The sequence below is a fragment of the Stegostoma tigrinum genome, chromosome 7 (genome assembly GCF_030684315.1).
Source record: "Stegostoma tigrinum isolate sSteTig4 chromosome 7, sSteTig4.hap1, whole genome shotgun sequence".
Lineage (NCBI taxonomy): Eukaryota > Metazoa > Chordata > Chondrichthyes > Orectolobiformes > Stegostomatidae > Stegostoma > Stegostoma tigrinum.
The window spans coordinates 7,108,969-7,129,434 of record NC_081360.1 but is presented as its reverse complement, the minus strand read 5'-3'; the positions used below and the strand labels follow the sequence as shown (position 1 = coordinate 7,129,434).

The following is a 20,466-nucleotide window of genomic DNA, read 5'->3' as shown; positions in this document are numbered from 1 at the left end:
ATCCTGTATGCGAACAATTGGGTATTTATCCAGCTGCAAAAAGCAGTTTACTGTTTGTTTAAAATCCCCACAAAGGCAAACCGACCGGTCGGACTTCACAACCTGTATGACTGATGCTGTCCATTCTGCAAACTGGGCTGGTTTGGTTCTTCCACTTTCTAACCTTCTGATTTCTACCTCTACTTTTGCTTGTAAGTCTAAAGGCATTGGGTGGGCCTTGAGGAATTGTGGAATTGCATTCTCGTGAATATGCGAGGTGGCCTTGGCTCCTTTGATAGTCCTGAAACCTTTGTGAAAATCTCCCAGGTATTTAGTAAGGACTTCTGTTAGGCAGCCATTTTCTAATTGAGCCAATCTAACTGAATCTTTCTCAACTAGTTTGCCCCGTCAAATATGGAACTGAGCCTTTTACTACAGTCAGTGCTAACTGAACCAGCTGTTTCTCATGAGAGATCAGAACCGAAGTTGCACCCTTAATATTACTCGGAGAAATCCTACAGTGCAGCAACAGGCCATTCGGCCAAGTCCACACTGACCTTCTGAAGAGCATCCAACCTACAACCGCTCCCCTGTACTTTCTCTACATTTCCCATGGCTGACACACTTAATCTACACATCTCTGAACACTGCAGGCAATTTAGCATGGCCAGTTCACCTAGCCTGCACATCTTTGGACTGTGGGAGGAAACAGGAGCACCCGGGAGAAACACCCACAGACATGGGGAGAATGTGCAAACTCCATACAGACAGTTGCTTGAGGGTATAATTGAACCCAAGTCCCTGGTGCTGTGAGGAAGCAGTGCTAACCACTGAGTGACCCTGCTGCTCAATCTGCTTCTGTGATCGCTGAAACAGCTGTACCAGTATTATTAGAATTAGAACTGGGTAATTAGAACTCCATTAGAACTGGGTAACCCCTTAACCATTTTGGTTATTTTGGTTCTGATTTGGAATTTGTAGATCGTAGAATCCCTATAGTGTGGAAACAGGCCCTTTAGGCCAACAAGTCCACACTGAACCTCAAAGCATCTCCCCCCTTCCCCTAGACTCACTCTGCTATGACCCACCCAATCTACACATCCCTGAACAATACGGGCAATTAAGCATGGCCAGTCCACCTAGTATGCACATCTCTGGACTGTGGGAGGAAGCCAAGCACCCGGAGTAAACCCATGGAGACACAGGGAGAATGTGCAAACTCTGCACACAGTCAGCCAAGGGTGGAATTGAACCTGGGTCCCTGGCGCTGTGAGGCAGCAGTGCTAACCACTCAGCCACTGTGCTGCATTGCTTAACAATGTTTCAAACCAGATATAGGTGGACTTTGCAGAGTGTGCACTCTCATAGATACTGATTTATGAGTTGTCTTACTCACTTCAGGCCTTGTGGGGCTCTAGCTGTTTTGAGTCTGCATCCTGACAGCAACTACAATGGCTTGCCAGCCCGGATCCTGAAGAAAATTTCAACCATTTGGTCAAAACTTGGGTTTGTTTTGAGGTTTTGCTGTGGGCAGACCTAGAGTTGCTCTGTTCAGGATATGTCGTGTGAGGCTATGCAATTGCCTTCACTCAAGTGGTGTTCCCCAAGCTCAGTTGGACTGATGAGGGTATCCACTTGCATCATATACCCTGCTACTCATATGCTCCACTTTCAGGATTTTCCAGTAATAATGCCTGTTGTGACACCTGTTTGAAGCTTCAGCTAGTAGGCACTTTTGCATCATTGATCCCACATACCAAATGATCTCTCAGCATGTCATCAAGGGTTAAACCAAAGTCACACACCCCCTGCCAGTAGTCTTAACCTAGGCAAAAATCCCAGTACAGATTTCCCTAGTTCTCGAATTGCTGAATAAAACTGATAATGTCTCGGAATTAGAGGGTTGGGGTTATAATAATCCTCAATTAAATCTGTGAACTCCTGAAAGTTTTTAGTATCTGGTACCTCAGGGAAGGTTAGGCTCCTAATAGTGGAAAAAGCTGCAGGTTCACAAGCTGCCAGGAGAATTATTAATTGCTTTTCACCTGCCTCAATATCATTTGCCTAGGAAAAAAAATACATTTTTTTCCACATGTTGGGCCCAGACTTGGCAGAATCGAATGAGTCAAGCTTCCCAACAAAGGGCCTAGTGCCAGAAATGCTTATTCCAACTGAAAAGACGACTGTTAAGAGCAAATTTCTCTGAGAACATGTTTTCTTGCTGCCGCTGAAATTACTCCACAGAGGCTGGTATCCCATCACCAAGCCACCCTTTCTTAACACATGAAACAGCCTTAACATTAATCCAGCTCCCTCAGAGCCAGATCTCAGAGTTAACAGGATGTCTTGCGCTCCTTATCTGTCAGCCAGCACTCCCTGATGGGGCCTGTTAATCTGGTCCAATAGGGGATCTCATTCTGAGGTCTACCTGGCTGACCTCGTTGCAATCATTGCGGTGGCACACTGATAGTGTTCAAGTCCCACCTGTGCTGATGAAGGGTCGAGGCCCGAAACGTCAGCTTTTGTGCTCCTGAGATGCTGCTTGGCCTGCTGTGTTCATCCAGCTTCACACTTTGTTATCTTGGATTCTCCAGCATCTGCAGTTCCCATTATTTCTACTGCACTGGTGTGTTGTCTTTGGACACATTAGACAAAACATTGAGAAGACAGTGCTTAGATTTAAAGACAGCATTTGATAAGACCCTGCAGCCAAAGGTTACTGAAGAAAATACAAGCTTGTGGTGGAGGGGATGACCCATTAGCACGGACAGAAGATTGGTTGGCAGGAAGCAGATTATTCATAACTGGCAAAATCTGACAAGTGGAGATCTGCTGGCGGTTGTGCTGAGACTTCAACCTTTTACAGTTTTATTTTATTATTTTAGATGAGAGCAAAGGCATGTTAGCCAAGTTCAGAGAGAGCACCAAGATGAGTAGAAAAGTACGATGTGAATAAGTAATGGGAGTTGCAGATGGATATAATCAGCTTGGGTGACTGGGTAACATCTGGTGAATGGAATGTAATGTTGAAAGACGTGAACTCATTCACTGGTGGGAAGAAAGGAAAAGCAAAGTATTGTTTAAGTGGAGAGTGACTGCAGAATTCTGATGAGTAGTGCAATCTGGGCACTCTAGTTCATGAGTGACCAAAACTGGTATGCAGGTACACTGTATGCTAAGAAGGTTAATGCTGTTCTTTATTACAGGAGGAATGCAACATCAAATTAAGGATGTTATGCTTCAGTTATTGGTGAGACCACATCTTGAATACTCTGTGCAGTGTTGGTCTTCTTATTTAGGGAGGAATGTAAATGTATTGGAGGCAATATCACAGGTTGTCCTTTCAAGACAGATTTAAGATATTTTGTCTGTGGTTGGGTAGTATTCGAGCCCTGTCTCTGAAGGTAGTGTAGGTGAAATTATTGAATATATTTAAAGTGGATGTAGATGTTTCTTCAGGGAAGTCGAGTGATACTAGGGATAGATGGAAATGGGACATTCAAAATGCAGGTAGATCAGTAGTGCAAAAAACAAAATTAGCAACTGTTGCAGCCTGGATTGCCTAGTGGATAATGTATCTCCATCATCTCCTGAGGTCCCCAGCATCACTGATCTGTGTCCTCAGCCAATTTGATTCACTTCACATAATACGAAGAAACAGTTGGATGTTCCGGATATTGCAAACACTGTGGGTTCTGTCAGCATTCTGGCGGTTTTGTTGAAGTCCTGTTCTCCAGAACATGCTGCGACTGTAACCAAGCTGTTCCAGAACAGCTACATCACTGGCATTGATCTGACAGTGTCCTAAAGACCCAAAGACTGCAGCAATTCGAGAACGCAACTCACCACCTCTGAAGCAATTTAGGATGGGAAATATTGCTAACTGAGCTATGTTCACATTTCCCTGAACAAATTATTTTTGTAAAAAGTTGTGGCTTGAGTGTATGTTTGCTGAAATGTGGCTTTTATAACAATTTACTGGTGGTTTTTACTCTGGTACTTCTTGTCTTTGAGCTACATTTGTAGCTTTTTCAAGTTTCTAACTATGGCCACGGTAGGTGGCGAATAGTCCTAAAGTCAGGAGCCACGTTGTGTGAGAAGGAAGCTGATAGCACTGATAGAAACCACTGTCCTTTCAGTATAGTTTTCTGGCAATCATAAAAAGTTTTCCATTTTCACTATTCTTCTTTGGCAGTGCATCTGTCACTGAGAGAAGCAAACATTTTTCCTATCTCTAGGGATTAATCCTGTTTGGGTGAACACCTCAGCAGGCATTTGGAGACTTACATGTTGAATTTTTAGTAGCAGTTAGGCTCTACTTTCTAATGTCCATGTACCCTCCTTTATTCATCTCCATGTCTCTGCTTCCTCAGGAGGCTTAAAGAAATTCGGCACGTCCACAAGGACTCTTAACCACTTCTTTTAATAAATGAGCATAGAAAGCATTCTATCTGGATGCATTGCAGTATGGTTCGACAACTGCTGTACCCAAGAACACAAGAAATGACAGGGTTGTGAACAGAGCCTAGTCCATCACATAAACAAGCATTCCATACATTGACTCCATCTATACTTGCTGCTGCCTTGGGAAAGCAACCAATATAATTAACTAGATAATAAAATGTGAGGCTGGACGAACACAGCAGGCCAAGCAGCATCTCAGGAGCACAAAAGCTGACGTTTCGGGCCTAGACCCTTCATCAGAGAGGGGGATGGGGGGAGGGAACTGGAATAAATAGGGAGAGAGGGGGAGGCGGACCGAAGATGGAGAGTAAAGAAGATAGGTGGGGAGGTCGGGAGGGGATAGGTCAGTCCAGGGAAGACGGACAGGTCAAGGAGGTGGGATGAGGTTAGTAGGTAGCTGGGGGTGCGGCTTGGGGTGGGAGGAAGGGATGGGTGAGAGGAAGAACCGGTTAGGGAGGCAGAGACAGGTTGGACTGGTTTTGGGATGCAGTGGGTCGGGGGGAAGAGCTGGGCTGGTTGTGTGGTGCAGTGGGGGGAGGGGACGAACTGGGCTGGTTGAGGGATGCAGTAGGGGAAGGGGAGATTTTGAAACTGGTGAAGTCCACATTGATACCATGTGGCTGCAGGGTTCCCAGGCGGAATATGAGTTGCTGTTCCTGCAACCTTCGGGTGGCATCATTGTGGCAGTGCAGGAGGCCCATGATGGACATGTCATCAAGAGAATGGGAGGGGGAGTGGAAATGGTTTGCGACTGGGAGGTGCAGTTGTTTTTTGCGAACTGAGCGGAGGTGTTCTGCAAAGCGGTCCCCAAGCCTCCGCTTGGTTTCCCCAATGTAGAGGAAGCCGCACCGGGTACAGTGGATGCAGTATACCACATTGGCAGATGTGCAGGTGAACCTCTGCTTGATGTGGAATGTCATCTTGGGGCCTGGGATGGGGGTGAGGGAGGAGGTGTGGGGACAAGTGTAGCATTTCCTGCGGTTGCAGGGGAAGGTGCCGGGTGTGGTGGGGTTGGAGGGCAGTGTGGAGCGAACAAGGGAGTCACGGAGAGAGTGGTCTCTCCGGAAAGCAGACCACACCCGGCACCTTCCCCTGCAACCGCAGGAAATGCTACACTTGTCCCCACACCTCCTCCCTCACCCCCATCCCAGGCCCCAAGATGACATTCCACATCAAGCAGAGGTTCACCTGCACATCTGCCAATGTGGTATACTGCATCCACTGTACCCGGTGCGGCTTCCTCTACATTGGGGAAACCAAGCGGAGGCTTGGGGACCGCTTTGCAGAACACCTCCGCTCAGTTCGCAAAAAACAACTGCACCTCCCAGTCGCAAACCATTTCCACTCCCCCTCCCATTCTCTTGATGACATGTCCATCATGGGCCTCCTGCACTGCCACAATGATGCCACCCGAAGGTTGCAGGAACAGCAACTCATATTCCGCCTGGGAACCCTGCAGCCACATGGTATCAATGTGGACTTCACCAGTTTCAAAATCTCCCCTTCCCCTACTGCATCCCTCAACCAGCCCAGTTCGTCCCCTCCCCCCACTGCACCACACAACCAGCCCAGCTCTTCCCCCCCCACCCACTGCATCCCAAAACCAGTCCAACCTGTCTCTGCCTCCCTAACCGGTTCTTCCTCTCACCCATCCCTTCCTCCCACCCCAAGCCGCACCCCCCGCTACCTACTAACCTCATCCCACCTCCTTGACCTGTCCGTCTTGCCTGGACTGACCTATCCCCTCCCTACCTCCCCACCTACACTCTCTCCACCTATCTTCTTTACTCTCCATCTTCGGTCCGCCTCCCCCTCTCTCCCTATTTATTCCAGTTCCCTCCCCCCATCCCCCTCTCTGATGAAGGGTCTAGGCCCGAAACGTCAGCTTTTGTGCTCCTGAGATGCTGCTTGGCCTGCTGTGTTCGTCCAGCCTCACATTTTATTATCTTGGAATCTCCAGCATCTGCAGTTCCCATTATCTCCAATATAATTAACTATCCTGGTTACATTCTCTTCCATCCTCTTCGATTGAGCAGAAGATATAAAAGTCAGTATACACATAAAAATGGATTCAAGAACAACTTTCCCCTCTGTTATTAGACTTCTGAATGGACCTCTCAGATTTTAAACTCAATGTTAATCTCATGCTCTGTGCACCTCCTCTGCAGCTGTAACAGGCATTCTTCACTTTGTTCTATTATCCTATGCAGAATTGCATGCAAAAACGAACCCCTTCACTATACCTGGATACATGTGACAACAGTAAGTCAAATCAAATCGTAACCGGTAGACATGAGTAGGTAGGGCTGGAATATTAACCCACTCTGCTTTGAGAGTTTGGTTTGTGGACTGGCTGAATGTATTAGTTTTACTTCTAAATCAGTCTGATTGGATATGACAGTTCTCCTTGAAGCCATGCCCTCTGGCCCAGAGGAATGGACAGTACCATTGCATTGCCAGACTACTGTATTGGAGATATTTTCTAATCAACTTGTTCAGAGATGTTATTGTACATCTTTGGAGATAGTGGACTTCAACTGAGGTTTTCTGACTCAGAGGTAGGGACCTCTGCACCGCAGAGCCTTCTATTCCTTTACTCTCTTTGATGTTAATGCAAAGAATGCATATTATCTCATAACCAGCCCTTTACCCAGATAATTGGAAGTGTTGAGCGGTATGATTTTTGTTTGTGATGTAGTAACAGTGTTCAAATCCATTACAGTTACGATGATTTTAATCAGGTGACAATGGGATGTGATACCTGCAGTAAATAGACTGCTGGCAGATAGAGTCATTAGTTTGGTTGAGTGGTCAGCAGATAAATTATAATTACAATCTGGTATTAATCTCCGTTACTCAGTCTTTTTTGGTCAAGGTTGAATTAGGTTGTGGAAGTAGCTTTAGCAGCCAGCTCTATATTTTCAGCTGTTTATGGAGTAAAGTGAATAATGATATGTATTGGGTTTATTTCACAGTATTTTTCAACCTGCCTTCAAAAAGACACGAAAGGTACGTAAGGAACAAGTGGAAAAGACTGATATCAAGTCCCATCTCGAGTCATATTGTCACACCTTAAATTACATTGTTATACACTCAAATGTTTGGCAGTGCCGTCTGCTCCTAAATGCAAGCCTCTCACACCAAAAAGGATACCCGACACCTGTATAAACTGCAGCAGTTCTATTGAAATTTCAAGCTTCAAGATGCAGGAGCTTTGCCTATGTAAATACTGAATCTTGATCTCTCTCATTGCAGAAAGTGGAACTAGCTCTCCATTACCTAAGTATGCCTCCTCTCCGAAACCAAACAATAGTTATGACTTCAAACGGGAACCACCAGAAGGCTGCGAGAGGGTGAAAGCCTTTGAGGAAACTTCGTAAGTATGAGACTTCTCAGGGAGGGCATTGAACAATCAGTATTGATTCCATGCATTCCTGGCCACTTGATTTCTGTTTGTATCCACAGTGGTTGATCTGTATTCCTACTGCATTATAGCTATCAAAAGGTGTTGATTAGCCTGTGATTATTCTTTCTGATGTGCTTTTACTCTTTGCTCATTTTAAAACCTCTTGCCCTTATCTGTGAGAATTGCACATTCCTTCAAATATCATTCTTCAATCAAACTTCAAAAGCAAGTTGGATACTTATTGGCCCAAATAGTAGGTGCCAGGATCTTTATATAAAAAGAACCATTAATTATTCAGACCTCCTTTATGTTTGCTCTTTTATCTGAGATCTTAATATATTGGCAGCGATATGTAAGTTTCCTTGTTAGTTTGGGATCGTGCCCATGTCTAATTTATTCTAAGCTGCTGCCACTAGAAATAGTCAGAGTTATTAACATTGTTGAAATTACATTTCATTGACATTTTTGGGCCATTTACTTGGATATTGCTGGGTGTTAGCTTTGCAATTAATCCAGCTGACCTATCCAGCTCTCATTCTACAGAGGACATTTTGAGCTGTAATACAGCTGCACTACTGGTTTTGTAGATCTGTCACGAGGGGAAATAATAGCAAGAAGTACCCATCTTTAGTTTATCACAGGAGACGAATAAACTGAGTACCCATCCTTATTAGTCTGTCACTGGAAGAAACAATTTAATGTTTATTCAAGAATAGCAAAATATTAATTTGATCAATGTTGACCTGATTCAGAACTGCAATTAAAATATATTTAACAGATTCTCTTCTCTCTTTGAATAAAAATTGGTTTATATGTCAAACCATTATTTCAAAACAAATAAAGAACTCTGTATTCTATGCAGACCAAGATTTAAAGTCCCCTCCCTTTAGAACCCTTAACAATTCTTCCATGCCCCTATTTTTGAGCAAGTTATCAGTCAGTTGCTGAGTTCTGTCTGTTTTCCCTTCCACCCTATTAAATTATAGAGTTTTTCTTTCTCCCCAACCTTTCTTACGATACGGCTAGATTAATCTGTCACCGCTCCTTACTCATGTTCATGTTTTTTGTAGAATGTTCATAATCTCACATTGCATAATTAACTCACAACGTTCAATGGGCATGTTATCTTCGTTATGCTTGTTGAACCAAATATCTCAAAGTATTGAAGGCACAAAATGCCGTACCCACTGCTGGAATTTGGCAGCAGAAGTACTTTGAACAATCCTTCAATGTTCTTAGTTTCCAAAGTGAAAGGACAGAATTTCTCATTCCAACTATTATGAAACCAACTCAACTTGAATACCTGCCATGAAGATCACCATGTGAAGCATTTGTAAAAGCGACTAGCTTCATTTTCTTTGGGCGATCTAAAAATGCGAACTTGATTATGTATTCATCCAGTTTTAAATTTCGTCTTCTCTAGTTCAAGTGTGTAACCAGTAGAACTGATTAATCAAGTTTGAAATTGTTGTGTCCCATTAGATAACATCTTTCTGTGATTGACTTAAAAGGGGATCAGTTAGCTCAGTTGGCTGGTTTGCAATGCAGTGTGATGCCAACAGCGTGAGTTTAGCTCCTGCACTGGCTGAGGTTATCATGAAGGAGTTTCCTCTTTAACCTCTTCCCTCACCTGAGGAGTGGTAACCTACAGGTTAGACCACCACCAGTCATCTATCTCTAAGCAGCCCTAAGGTCCTCTGGGACTGTGAGACTTAACTTTTATCTTAACCTTAACTGTGATGACCGAATGCAATTAACATGAATGGCTGTAAGGGATGAAATAGAATTGTTGATGTCAAATTATTTCCAATCTGCTTTGAATATCTGAATACCTCAATCAATACTTCTAAAAATCTCACAGACCTAGTTCCCAGTTTTAAATTTTGTGTTTAAAAGTCACAGGACATTTCTCTCATTCTGCAGGCATTTCTACCTTATTGGCAAGCATCAGTATAGTGCAGATGGCTGAAGTTTTTCCTGCATGGTACCACAAAAAAGTTGTTTAGTTTCCTTCTTTTTGCTGTTTCTCTGGGAGTTTCAGATATTTTCTCTGAAAAACATAATCTCACAGAATTGTGTTTCTTCTTAGGTTGACTTGGGCTCTCATGAATGTGACTAAAAGAGCTAAAAAGATTTTGAAGATTCCTTAACACTGATTTACTTTTCAAATTCTCCCAAAATACCCTCACATTAGCTGCATAAGTTTGGAAAATAGGTGGATTTGTACTGAGAAAATCCCATATGGCAAGACTGGCCACATCTTATAGATTCATAGAGGTCTTCAGCATGTTTAAAAAGCCCTTCGGCCCATCAAGCCTGCACCAGTTAAAACCAGCACCTGATAATTCTGAGCCCATTTTCCAGCACTTGGCCTTATGTCTTGACATTGCAAATGTACTCTGGTACCTCAGCATAAACTTCAAACTCTCTCCATGTAACTAACTCCATGTTTGTCTTTCCTGTTACTTATTCCTCATATTTATAGATAGAATACCAAACAGTACAGCACGGGAACAGGTCTTTTGGCCCACTATGTCTGTGCTAATCATGATGCCATTATAAACTAACATCATCTGCCTGCACACAGTCTGCTTCCTTCTGTCCCTGGTTTGTTCATATTTCTGTCATATCTGTTTCTACGACCTCCTCTGTTATGATCATGAAGATTTTGGCATGTAGTTCTGTTTTGAGACTGACCTGTTGTCTTGCCTTATCCATTCAGCTATGCCTGTTTCCGTCTTATTGTCTACTGGGACCTCTCCTGCAAGATTTTAATGGCGAGTCTTTTCCCCACTACATCATTGTTTTCTGTTGGAAGAGTCATTTCTGCACTTGCAGTCAATTTTTCCACTGTACTTTCTTACTCTCCACACTCACTCTCACCTCGTCTTCACCTCAGTAACTTGCACTTACTGACCATTAATTGCCCCTGCATCTTTTAATAGGATTGTTAACGTTTGACAAATAGGATGACCAGGTTCTCTCTGAAGCCTCGATGCCAATTTTTCTTGAGATGGTAGGATCTGCCGATGCTGGAGAATCTGAGATAACGGTGTAGAGCTGGATGAACACAGGCCAAGCAGCATCTGAGGAACAGGAAAGCTGACGTTTTGTGTCAAGACACTTCTTCAGAAATGGGGGAGGGGAAGGGGATTCTGAAATAAATAGGGAGAGAGGGGAGGCGGATAGAAAATGGATACAGGAAAAGATAGGTGGAGAGGAGACAGACCGGTCAAAGTGGCAGAGATGGAGCCAGAAAAGGTGAGTGTAGGTGGGGAGGTAGGGAGGAGATAAGTCAGTCCAGGGAGGATGGACAGGTCAAGGGGGGTGGGATGAGGTTAGTAGGTAGGAAATACGGATGCGGCTTGAGGTGGGAGTAGAGGATAGGTGAGAGGAAGAACAGGTTAGGGAGGTAGGGACGAGTTCGACTGGTTTAGGGATGTGGTTGGGGGAGGGGAGATTTCGAAGCTTGTGAAATCCACATTGATAGCACTGGGCTGCAGGGTTCCCAAGCAGAATATGAGTTGCTGCTCCTGCAACCTTCGGGTGGCATCAACATTTTGTGATCAATGTTTGATGTTTGAATTTAGCATCATCGTCATTCTCTTATGAAAATTCTCTTTTTTTTGAGTGAAAAGAGAGGTCAAAGAGGTGGGTATGGAGCCAGTAAAGGTTAGTGTAGGTGGGGAGTTAGGGAGGGGATAGGTCGGTCCAGGGAGGACAGGCAGGTCAAGGAGGTGGGATGAGGTTACTGGGTAGGAGATGGAGATGGGGCTTGAGGTGGGAGGAATGGTTTGCGAGGCGGGGACAAGCTGGGCTGGTTTTAAGATGAGGTCGGGGAGGGGAAATTTTAAACCTTGTGAAGTTCACATTGATACCCTTGGGCTGCAGGGTTCCCAAGTGAAATATGAGATGCTGTTCCTGCAGCTGTCAGGTGGCATCACATTTTGTGATCAATATTTGATGTTTGAATTTAGCATGATCGTCATTCTCTTATTGAAAATTCTCTTCATTGTGTGTCATTTTGAGAACACTGAAGATTTAGTTGAATGGATGGAACAATGATAAATGGAATTCAGCCTGGCGAAGTGTGAAGTAGTTTCTTTTTGAGAGGGAACACAAAGCTAGGGAGCAAACAATAAACTTGAATACTGAGGTGTAGAGTAAGTGAGAGATCTTGGAGTGCATGTCACAAGTACCTGAAGGTGCTAGGACAGGTAAATAATGTCCATAAAGCATATGGAATGCTTTCCTTCATTGGATAAAGTACAGTATAAGAGATGTATTGCCGAAACTTTAGGAAACCCTGATTATGCCAAGGTTGGAATTTTGTGTACAGTTCTGGTCATTGCATTACAGGAAGGACATAATTGCCCTGGAGATGGTACAAAGGAGGTTTACAAGACTGTGCTGTTTCAGCTTGAAAATTTCATCTACGAGAAAAGGTTGGCTAGGATTGTTTTTCCTTGTACACAAGATGCTGACTTAATCAAGGCATGCAAAATCATGAGCTTAGGGTGGACCCTAAGTTGGAAGTCCTATTTCCCCAGGCAGAGAATATGGATAAGCATATGGACGTACATGGAATAGTGTAGGTTAGATGGGCTTGAGATCGGTATGACAGGTCGGCACAACGTCGAGGGCCGAAGGGCCTGTACTGTGCTGTAATGTTCTGTGTTCTATGAGAGTTAATTATGGAGGGCGCATTTGAATTAATTGATAGAAGGATTAGAAGGGCCATGAGAACGGTGGATGTCTTGAATTTACTACTCGGTTTTGATGGTTAAATTTGAAACCCTCGGTACATATTTTTAAAATAACCTGGATCTGCACCTAGGATCCTGTAAACTGCAAGACTACCTACCTGGTGATGAAAGGTGGGGTCAGAATGAGTGTCTAGTTTAGTTTTAGACAGACACAGTACACCAATTGGTCTTTTTCTATGCTGTAAGTTAGTAATGATTCTTTACTTTGGACAGATCATTTCATTATGGTACTTCATTTCATGACTTAAGTACTTCATTGTTCCTGTGAAATGTTCATTCATTATTTTTATTCCAATTTTGTCTTCTAATGTAAGACCCAGATCTGGTGAAGATGCTTTCATCCCACTTTGCCTCTTTCTAATGTTCTGATGCCCACATCCATTGCCCAGTCCAGATAAAAGTTTGGCAGTCATCAGGCTTCTACTTTTATTGCAGAATGTCTCATTTGCTTGATGAAAGCTGAAGGAAATTTCAGTTTGCCCAAGGATTTATTTTAAGGCAACAAACATTTGATTCAACAGTATGTCCTTCCAGAACCAGTTCTCTGTTGGTTTTATACATCTTAGCCAATAGTGATTTAAATGCTTCTACTGAGCTGACCTCTGAAGAAAAATCATACTAGGCCTAAAGCATCTCTCACTGCACAAATGCCAGACTTGCTGATTTTCTCCAACGTTGTTTGTTCCTAATCTTGGATCATGGTATTGGATGGACAGAGAGACAAATGATGGTTTCGTTTGAGTAGAGGTTCAAGAATTGCAAGAATCACTGAGTACAGTTAAAGAAAGAAAAACAGCATTTGGGAACGCTGGGAATGAAGTCCCAAGCCTTGTCCTGGTAAAATTGGAAGTAAAATTAAGAGTAAAATAGGAAGAGGGAAAAGAAGAATCCAGTGACTGAATAACCTTGAAATGTGGAATGAGGGAAACTTGAAGACCAGAAATGATCCAGTGGCCCCACAATACCATTGCACTCCCCCAGTTGAGTTTCTTCAAGCCTAATTTATTTTTTTCATTGGATTGACCTTCTGTTTTCTAAAATAATTCAATTTTACCATATTGGCATCATTTTACATGTTATCTTGTGCACTTCTATTAAGAATCCTAATAGAATGTCCTGATCTTTAAAACAAAAAAAAGCCCAAGAACTGTAGGTGCTGGGAGTTTGAAACAAAACCAGAAATTTCTGGGAAAACTCTGGACTGATGGCATCTATGGAGAGAAAGCGGAGTTAATGTTTCAGGTTTAGTGCCGCTTCTTTAGAAGACTATGTTCTGCGTTTACATTTCTACTGATTTGTTTATGATCTCAGAATTTTTCAAAACTCTTTGCAGCAGTGAAGTACATTTCTAGTGTAGTCACTGTTGTAACGCAGAAACCACAGCAACAATGAGATAACAGAGCAGCTGATCTGCTTTAAGTATATTGGTTCAGGAATAAGTATTGGCCAGGACACTGTGGACAAGTCTGCTGCATTCCTCTGAGTAGTGCAGTTGGATTCTTAGCGTCTACTTCAATGTCGTCCAGCATGCCACTGAAATGGCACCCTGGATTACATGCCAAAATATCTGGCATAGAACTTGAGCCCACAATTGGAAAATTGCAATTCGGTGACTGCACTTGAAACAAACAGTGCCCACAAATGATCTTGATCACAGCTGTAAAATTTCATTTATTTTATAACTGATGTTATATTTCCTTTATTCCAGACCAAAGCAGCTGCACGAGATTCCTCAATTCTTCTGTCCAGATAAAAATAAAGTGAACTTTATCCCAAAAAGTGGCTCAGCTTTCTGTCTGGTCAGTATCTTGAAGCCTCTCCTGCCCACGCAAGACCTTACTCTGAAGGGCTCCAATCACGGTCTCATAGTTCCTGCTGCAGTCATACCTACAGTATCACTGGCACAACCTATTCCTCTGCCAACACACATGGAGCAAGATAGAATTTCAAGGGGAACCTGCATGGGCCACCTGCAGGCATCAGTACACCAGCAGTCAGCGCAGACTGAAGAGTTGGAGAAATGATCCAGTGAAGCGGGCCTTCGCTGGGAAGACCTACAACAAAGTCACATATCTGCAGCTCTACAACTTGGCAATAAGGTTTCAAGCCCAGGGAACAGGCAAAGGTGGGCTGGGAACAGGGGATGTAGGGGTTTATAATTAACCCAACAGCAAAATTAAGTAATTGCCTTCCATTAGCAGAGTGTAGACCTTTTCACAATGGGACGTTGTTCTGCTATGGTGTATGATGTTTGGCATACTTTTCTTTACATGTGTATGTTCCCCCATTCAGGCAAGGACTAATCTGTGGAAGGCTACAGCTTTGAACAAGGCAATTGGACAGAATTTTACTTGAAAGGACTACAACTGTCACTATTTACCCCCTCTTTTGTGGAGCCTTATCTTTTATGGTTCCTGTTCTGTTTACATTTAAATAAAGATTTTATATATATATATATATATATATATATATATATCTATCTATATATATATATATCTATATATCTATATATATATATATATATATATATATATATTATATACAAGGTTAATATTTCCAAGTTAATCAAAGGCAATTGAAAGCCTGCTTTACACTAGTGCAACACTTGAGTGCTACAGTAGTTCTGTTCTCAGGAAATTTTCCTCATTTCATTTGTGCTGATCTACATTTGCTGTATTATTGGCCAATTTCACATGAGAAAGCCTAACCTGATAAAGTGAAGATCTCTCAGACAGGCCATTACGCTGTATGGAGTATTGCTCTTATGTCCATATTAAGACAGTAGCAGTAATAGAAGTGGAAGCAGCGATAGTGAATGAAACAGTATTAAAGCTTTTCATTCTCTATGCCCCTCTTGCCCTTTCTTATCTTCCACTGAATGTTGACTGCTGTGATCATACCAATGTAAGCTGAGCTTGTGGGTTATTGTTGCTCAATAATATTTTGTCTCTCCCCACTGCCTGTAATGATGCCCATTATTGTGCTTTTGCTTAAAACTATTCAGTGTACTGTGCCCTAATGGAATTTATTTTTGTCATGCTATTCAGCCACAATTTTAAATCCAAATGTTGAAAATTTAAGGTGTTGATTTTATTTTTGGCAATTGGCTGCAAACAAGCACCCCGATACGTTAAAAAGCTTAATATTCTTGGGGGAGTGAGAAAATATTTGCACCTTTCTCAAAATGTGCTGTTTTATAGTGTGTCTGTACCCTTCTACATCCTGCCTCCCCTTTCTACTACTACAACCTTTTATTTGGAGGATGTTCAGAGTGGGGGGGGTGGGGGGAACCAAATCAATTTCACTATTTATTGAACAAAGCCATTTTTGTATTATAATGTTGAAATTAACTTTGGTTATAAAGGTTGAGAATGTGGGAAATTTAACCTTGAGTGTGAAGTTCGCCTACGCTCTCGCCTCCTTATTGATCACTAAAACATTTCCTCTTCAGATGGTTGAAGCACTCTAGGCTCATTAACTCATTATCTGGATTGACATTTTCCCAAGTAAGGGAAAGTGCAGCGAGTCCAGATCAAATGTGATTTAATTAAATGGCATAACAGGCCTGAAGAGTTCATAGACGGGCTCCTGTTCCTACAATTTGGGTGAGGATCAGTTTTTCTAAATTGTTTTTACACACTGTTTGGTAAAATGTATGTCCCATCCTGTTGATTAGTATGAAGAGGTTGGCACTGAGTCACCACTTCTGTTTTCTTTTAATTTGTGTTCATTTCTACCTCAGCTTTTTGGATTGTATATTCATGCATGTTGTAACTGAAGGTGCACGCATGGAAGGCGATTATGCATTTGTGAGAACGGGAGATGCACTGTCTGGTTGCACTGCAGAATTTGCATGCTCCTTGTTGACAGGCATATGGTGTGTGCAACCTTGAATTTGGGAGGGATCCCTTCCTTTCACATATTCAGGAAGTACTGACTTCAATAGGCAGAGACATTGCAGGAAGTATGCTTTTTCTTCATAGATCATAATAATCTCACAGCCTGTGAGATCAAACACGGTGTACTCAAAACCTTTCCTTTTCTTTTAGAATCTTGCCACCCTTACAAATGGAACCTCTATTTTGAAATTTATTTTTAAAATAGCATTTGTTATACAGCTTTCAGAGGTTGAGTATTGTTGACCTAGGCATTACGTTTTGTTCCAGCTGCTGTAGCAGATTTATTGCAGAGCTCTTTTTCATATCTTGAAGGTATGATTCAAAGTAAGAGGAATCTACCTTTATTAAGTAGATATTGTAAGTAAGTGTTAGTGACGGCTTGAATTGAGGTGCAAGTTCTATTTTGGAAAGAATACGGTCCGTTATAGGATTTTATCTTGGAGTAATCTTCAGACCAGTTGCCTTGTGCAATGAGCTTTGCGCAATGACTGAGCTTTTGATAATGGTGTCTTTCATCTTGAATTTAAAACTATTAAAAAAAGTTGCTCACAGCCCAGGGCAGCCATGGAAGTGAGAATTGTGTACTGATAACGGAGGAATTAGAGCAAATTGGAAAATATGTGGACTAAAGTTTTGAAAAGGGGTCTCCATTTCTCCACTGCCTCTGGTGCCTGGATATCATTGCTTTAGCTTAACCTGAATTCACCTAGTTTGAGTGTGTATGTGCCAGCAACTCATTGTCACCTCCTCAGACTGACAGTAGTCTATCCCAATATAATTTTTTCTTTTTAAAAGTTAACAATTAAATGCTTTCCAATCTTTGGTTTCAATTTTCGTTTCTCATGATTCCTGAAAGATGGTGTGACCAATTTCAGAAGCCTACTTCTTTAAGTTCCCTTGTGCTATATCAGGTCCAGTGTCATTTGCTCATTTTGACTTACTCAGCATTTTTATCAATGTATCCCTGCGCCTCATCCCTCATTCCCTTTCTAAAGAAAGAAGCTTTTGTTCTTTGGAGATTGCCAATGCTTTCCTTTTGTGAGCACAGCAAATAATCTTTTATAATATTTACTGTTCCCTGATTACTTGAGTTTATGTCACCATTGAGATTGCTGATCTCCTGCACGGTTTTTCTGCATGTTTGCAAATGTATTGATCAGAATATTGACAATTTTAATATCCTTTGCTATCCTGGCCTCCTGTTCTATTTTTGCTGTGCTCACCAGTTTCTTAGCCTTTCATTTATTTGCCTTGTTTTGCTGTGTTGTCTGCAGTTTATGCTATATGAGCTTAAGAACAAGGAGTAACTATTAGCCCTTCAAAGCCCTTCAAAATACACCATAGAGCCTGCCCAAACTGCTGAGTACTTCAACACTTATATTTATGAAGTGTAACTCCCATACTTTTCACTTCAAACTCCCTTTGGTCGAAAGCTAATGTTCTATTAATTGTTAATTAATAACCCAGTGGTTATTGTTCTCTCCTTTTCCTTTATTCTTGTACCCCTCCTTTAAATGTTTTGAATGTTCTTGTATCACCATTTTGGCATGCACATTGATTGCTCCATTTAAAACAACTGAACGCACTCCTTAAATGGGTGAGGTTCACTGTTGCTAGGCTCCTCATGCTGACTCTTGTGATGTCAAGGAATCTGTTCTGTGCATTGCAATGGACAAGCAATAAGACATTCCAAATGAGTAAATAAATGACTACAGGACTGTGTTGGAGTGAAATGTTTGCTGTAGCTGTTATTATAACTGGACCATTATAATGTGGTAAGGAAACTTATGTGAAATGTTTGTACATGCCAGAAAGAACCAGTCACGTTAATTGAGCATTTTATTTCAGTGTTTCACCACTAAAACCTCTCTTCAGTTGGTCACGAATAGAACATAGAGCATAGAACATTACAGCACAGTACAGGCCCTTTGGCCCTCGATGTTGTGCCGACCTGTCATACCGATCTGAAGCCCATCTAACCTACACTATTCCATGTCGTCCATATGCTTATCCAATGATGACTTAAATGTACCTAAAGTTGGCGAATCTACTACCGTTGCAGGCAAAGTGTTCCATTCCCTTACTACTCTCTGAGTAAAGAAACTCCGTCTGACATCTGACCTATATCTTTCACTCCTCAATTTAAAGCTATGCCCCCTCGTGCTCGCCGTCACCATCCTAGGAAAAAGGCTCTCCCTATCCACCCTATCTAACCGTCTGATTATTTTACATGTTTCAATTAAGTCACCTCTCAACCTTCTTCTCTCTAATGAAAACAGCCTCAAGTCCCTCAGCCTTTCCTCGTAAGACCTTCCCTCCATACCAGGCAACATCCTAGTAAATCTCCTCTGCACCCTTTCCAAAGCTTCCACATCCTTCTTATAATGTGGTGACCAAAGCCGTATGCAGTACTCCCAAGTGCGGCTGCACCAGAGTTTTGTACAGCTGCAGCATAACCTCTTGGTTCCGGAGCTCGATCCCTCTATTAATAAAAGCTAAAACACTGTATGCCTTCTTAACAGCCCTGTCAACCTGGGTGGCAACTTTCAAGGATCTGTGTACATGGACACCGAGATCTCTTTGCTCATCTACACTGCTAAGAATCTTACCATTAGCCCTGTACTTTGCCTTCCGGTTACTCCTACCAAAGTGCATCACCTCACACTTGTCTGCATTAAACTCCATTTGCCACCTCTCAGCCCGGCTCTGCAGCTTATCTATGTCTCTCTGCAACCTACAGCATCCTTCGTCACTATCCACAACTCCATCAACCTTAGTGTCGTCTGCAAATTTACTAACCCATGCTGCTAGGCCCTCATCCAGGTCATTTATAAAAATGACAAACAGCAGTGGACCCAACACCGACCCTTGCGGTACACCACCAGTAACTAGTCTCCAGGATGAACATTTCCCATCAACTACCACCCTCTGTCTTCTTTCGGCAGGCAAATTTCCGATCCAAACTGCTATATCTCCACAATTCCATTCCTCCGCATTTTGTACAATAGCCTATTGTGGGGAACCTTATCGAACGCCTTGCTGAAATCCATATACACCACATCAACCGGTTTACTCTCATCTACCTGTTTGCTCACCTTCTCAAAGAACTCAATAAGGTTTGTGAGGCACGATCGTCCCTTCACAAAACTGTGCTGACTATCCCTAATCAACTTACTCTTTTCTAGATGATTGTAAATCCTATCCCTTATAACCTTTTCCAACACTTTGCCAACAACTGAGGTAAGGTTCACTGGTCTATAATTACCGGGGTTGTCTCTACTCCCCTTCTTAAACAGGGGAACCACATTTGCTATCCTCCAGTCATCTGGCACTATTCCTGTAGACAATGACGAGTTAAAGATCAGTGCCAAAGGCTTGGCAATCTCCTCCCTGGCTTCCCAGAGGATCCGAGGATAAATCCCATCCAGCCCAGGGGACTTATCTATCTTCACCCTCTGTAGGATTTCTAATATCTCTTCCGTGTGAACCTCAATCCCACCTAGTCTAGTAGTCTGTATCTCAGTATTCTCCTCGACAACATTGTCGTTTTCTAGAGTGAATACTGTTGAAAAATATTCATTTAGCGCTTCCCCTATCTCTTCTGACTCCACACAGAACTTACCACTACTATCCTTGATTGGGCCTAATCTTACTTTTGTCATTCTTTTATTCCTTAAATACCTATAGAAAGCCTTAGGGTTTACCCTGATCCTACCCGCCAACAACTTCTCATGCCTCCTCCTGGCTCTTCTGAGCTCTCTCTTTAGGTCTTTGCTGGCTACCTTTTAACCCTCAAGCGCCCTAACTGAGCCTTCACATCACATCCTAACATAAGCCGCCTTCTTCCTCTTGACCAGAGATTCCACCTGCTTCGTAAACCACGGCTCCCGCACTCTACAGCTTCCTCCCTGCCTGACAGGTACATAGTTATCTTGGACACGCAGGAGCTTTT

The 20,466-nt window shown here is 42.5% G+C and overlaps 1 protein-coding gene across 2 annotated transcripts in view; it reads left to right on the top strand.

The window, feature by feature from the left end:
• Positions 1–18,781, top strand: part of LOC125453943 (protein FAM117B-like) — a 222,987-nt gene extending 204,206 nt beyond the window's left edge. Inside the window, exons 7-8 of one of the 2 annotated variants that reach the window (XM_059647022.1) lie at positions 7,699–7,819; positions 14,324–18,781. In XM_059647022.1, the coding sequence (XP_059503005.1) occupies positions 7,699–7,819; positions 14,324–14,639 (437 nt within the window). In that variant the 3' untranslated portion in view covers positions 14,640–18,781. Of the gene's footprint in view, positions 1–7,698; positions 7,820–12,208; positions 14,304–14,323 lie in introns of those variants that run through there. The other variant, XM_059647023.1, reaches the window with a different exon arrangement.
• The last annotated feature ends 1,685 nt before the right edge of the window (positions 18,782–20,466 follow it).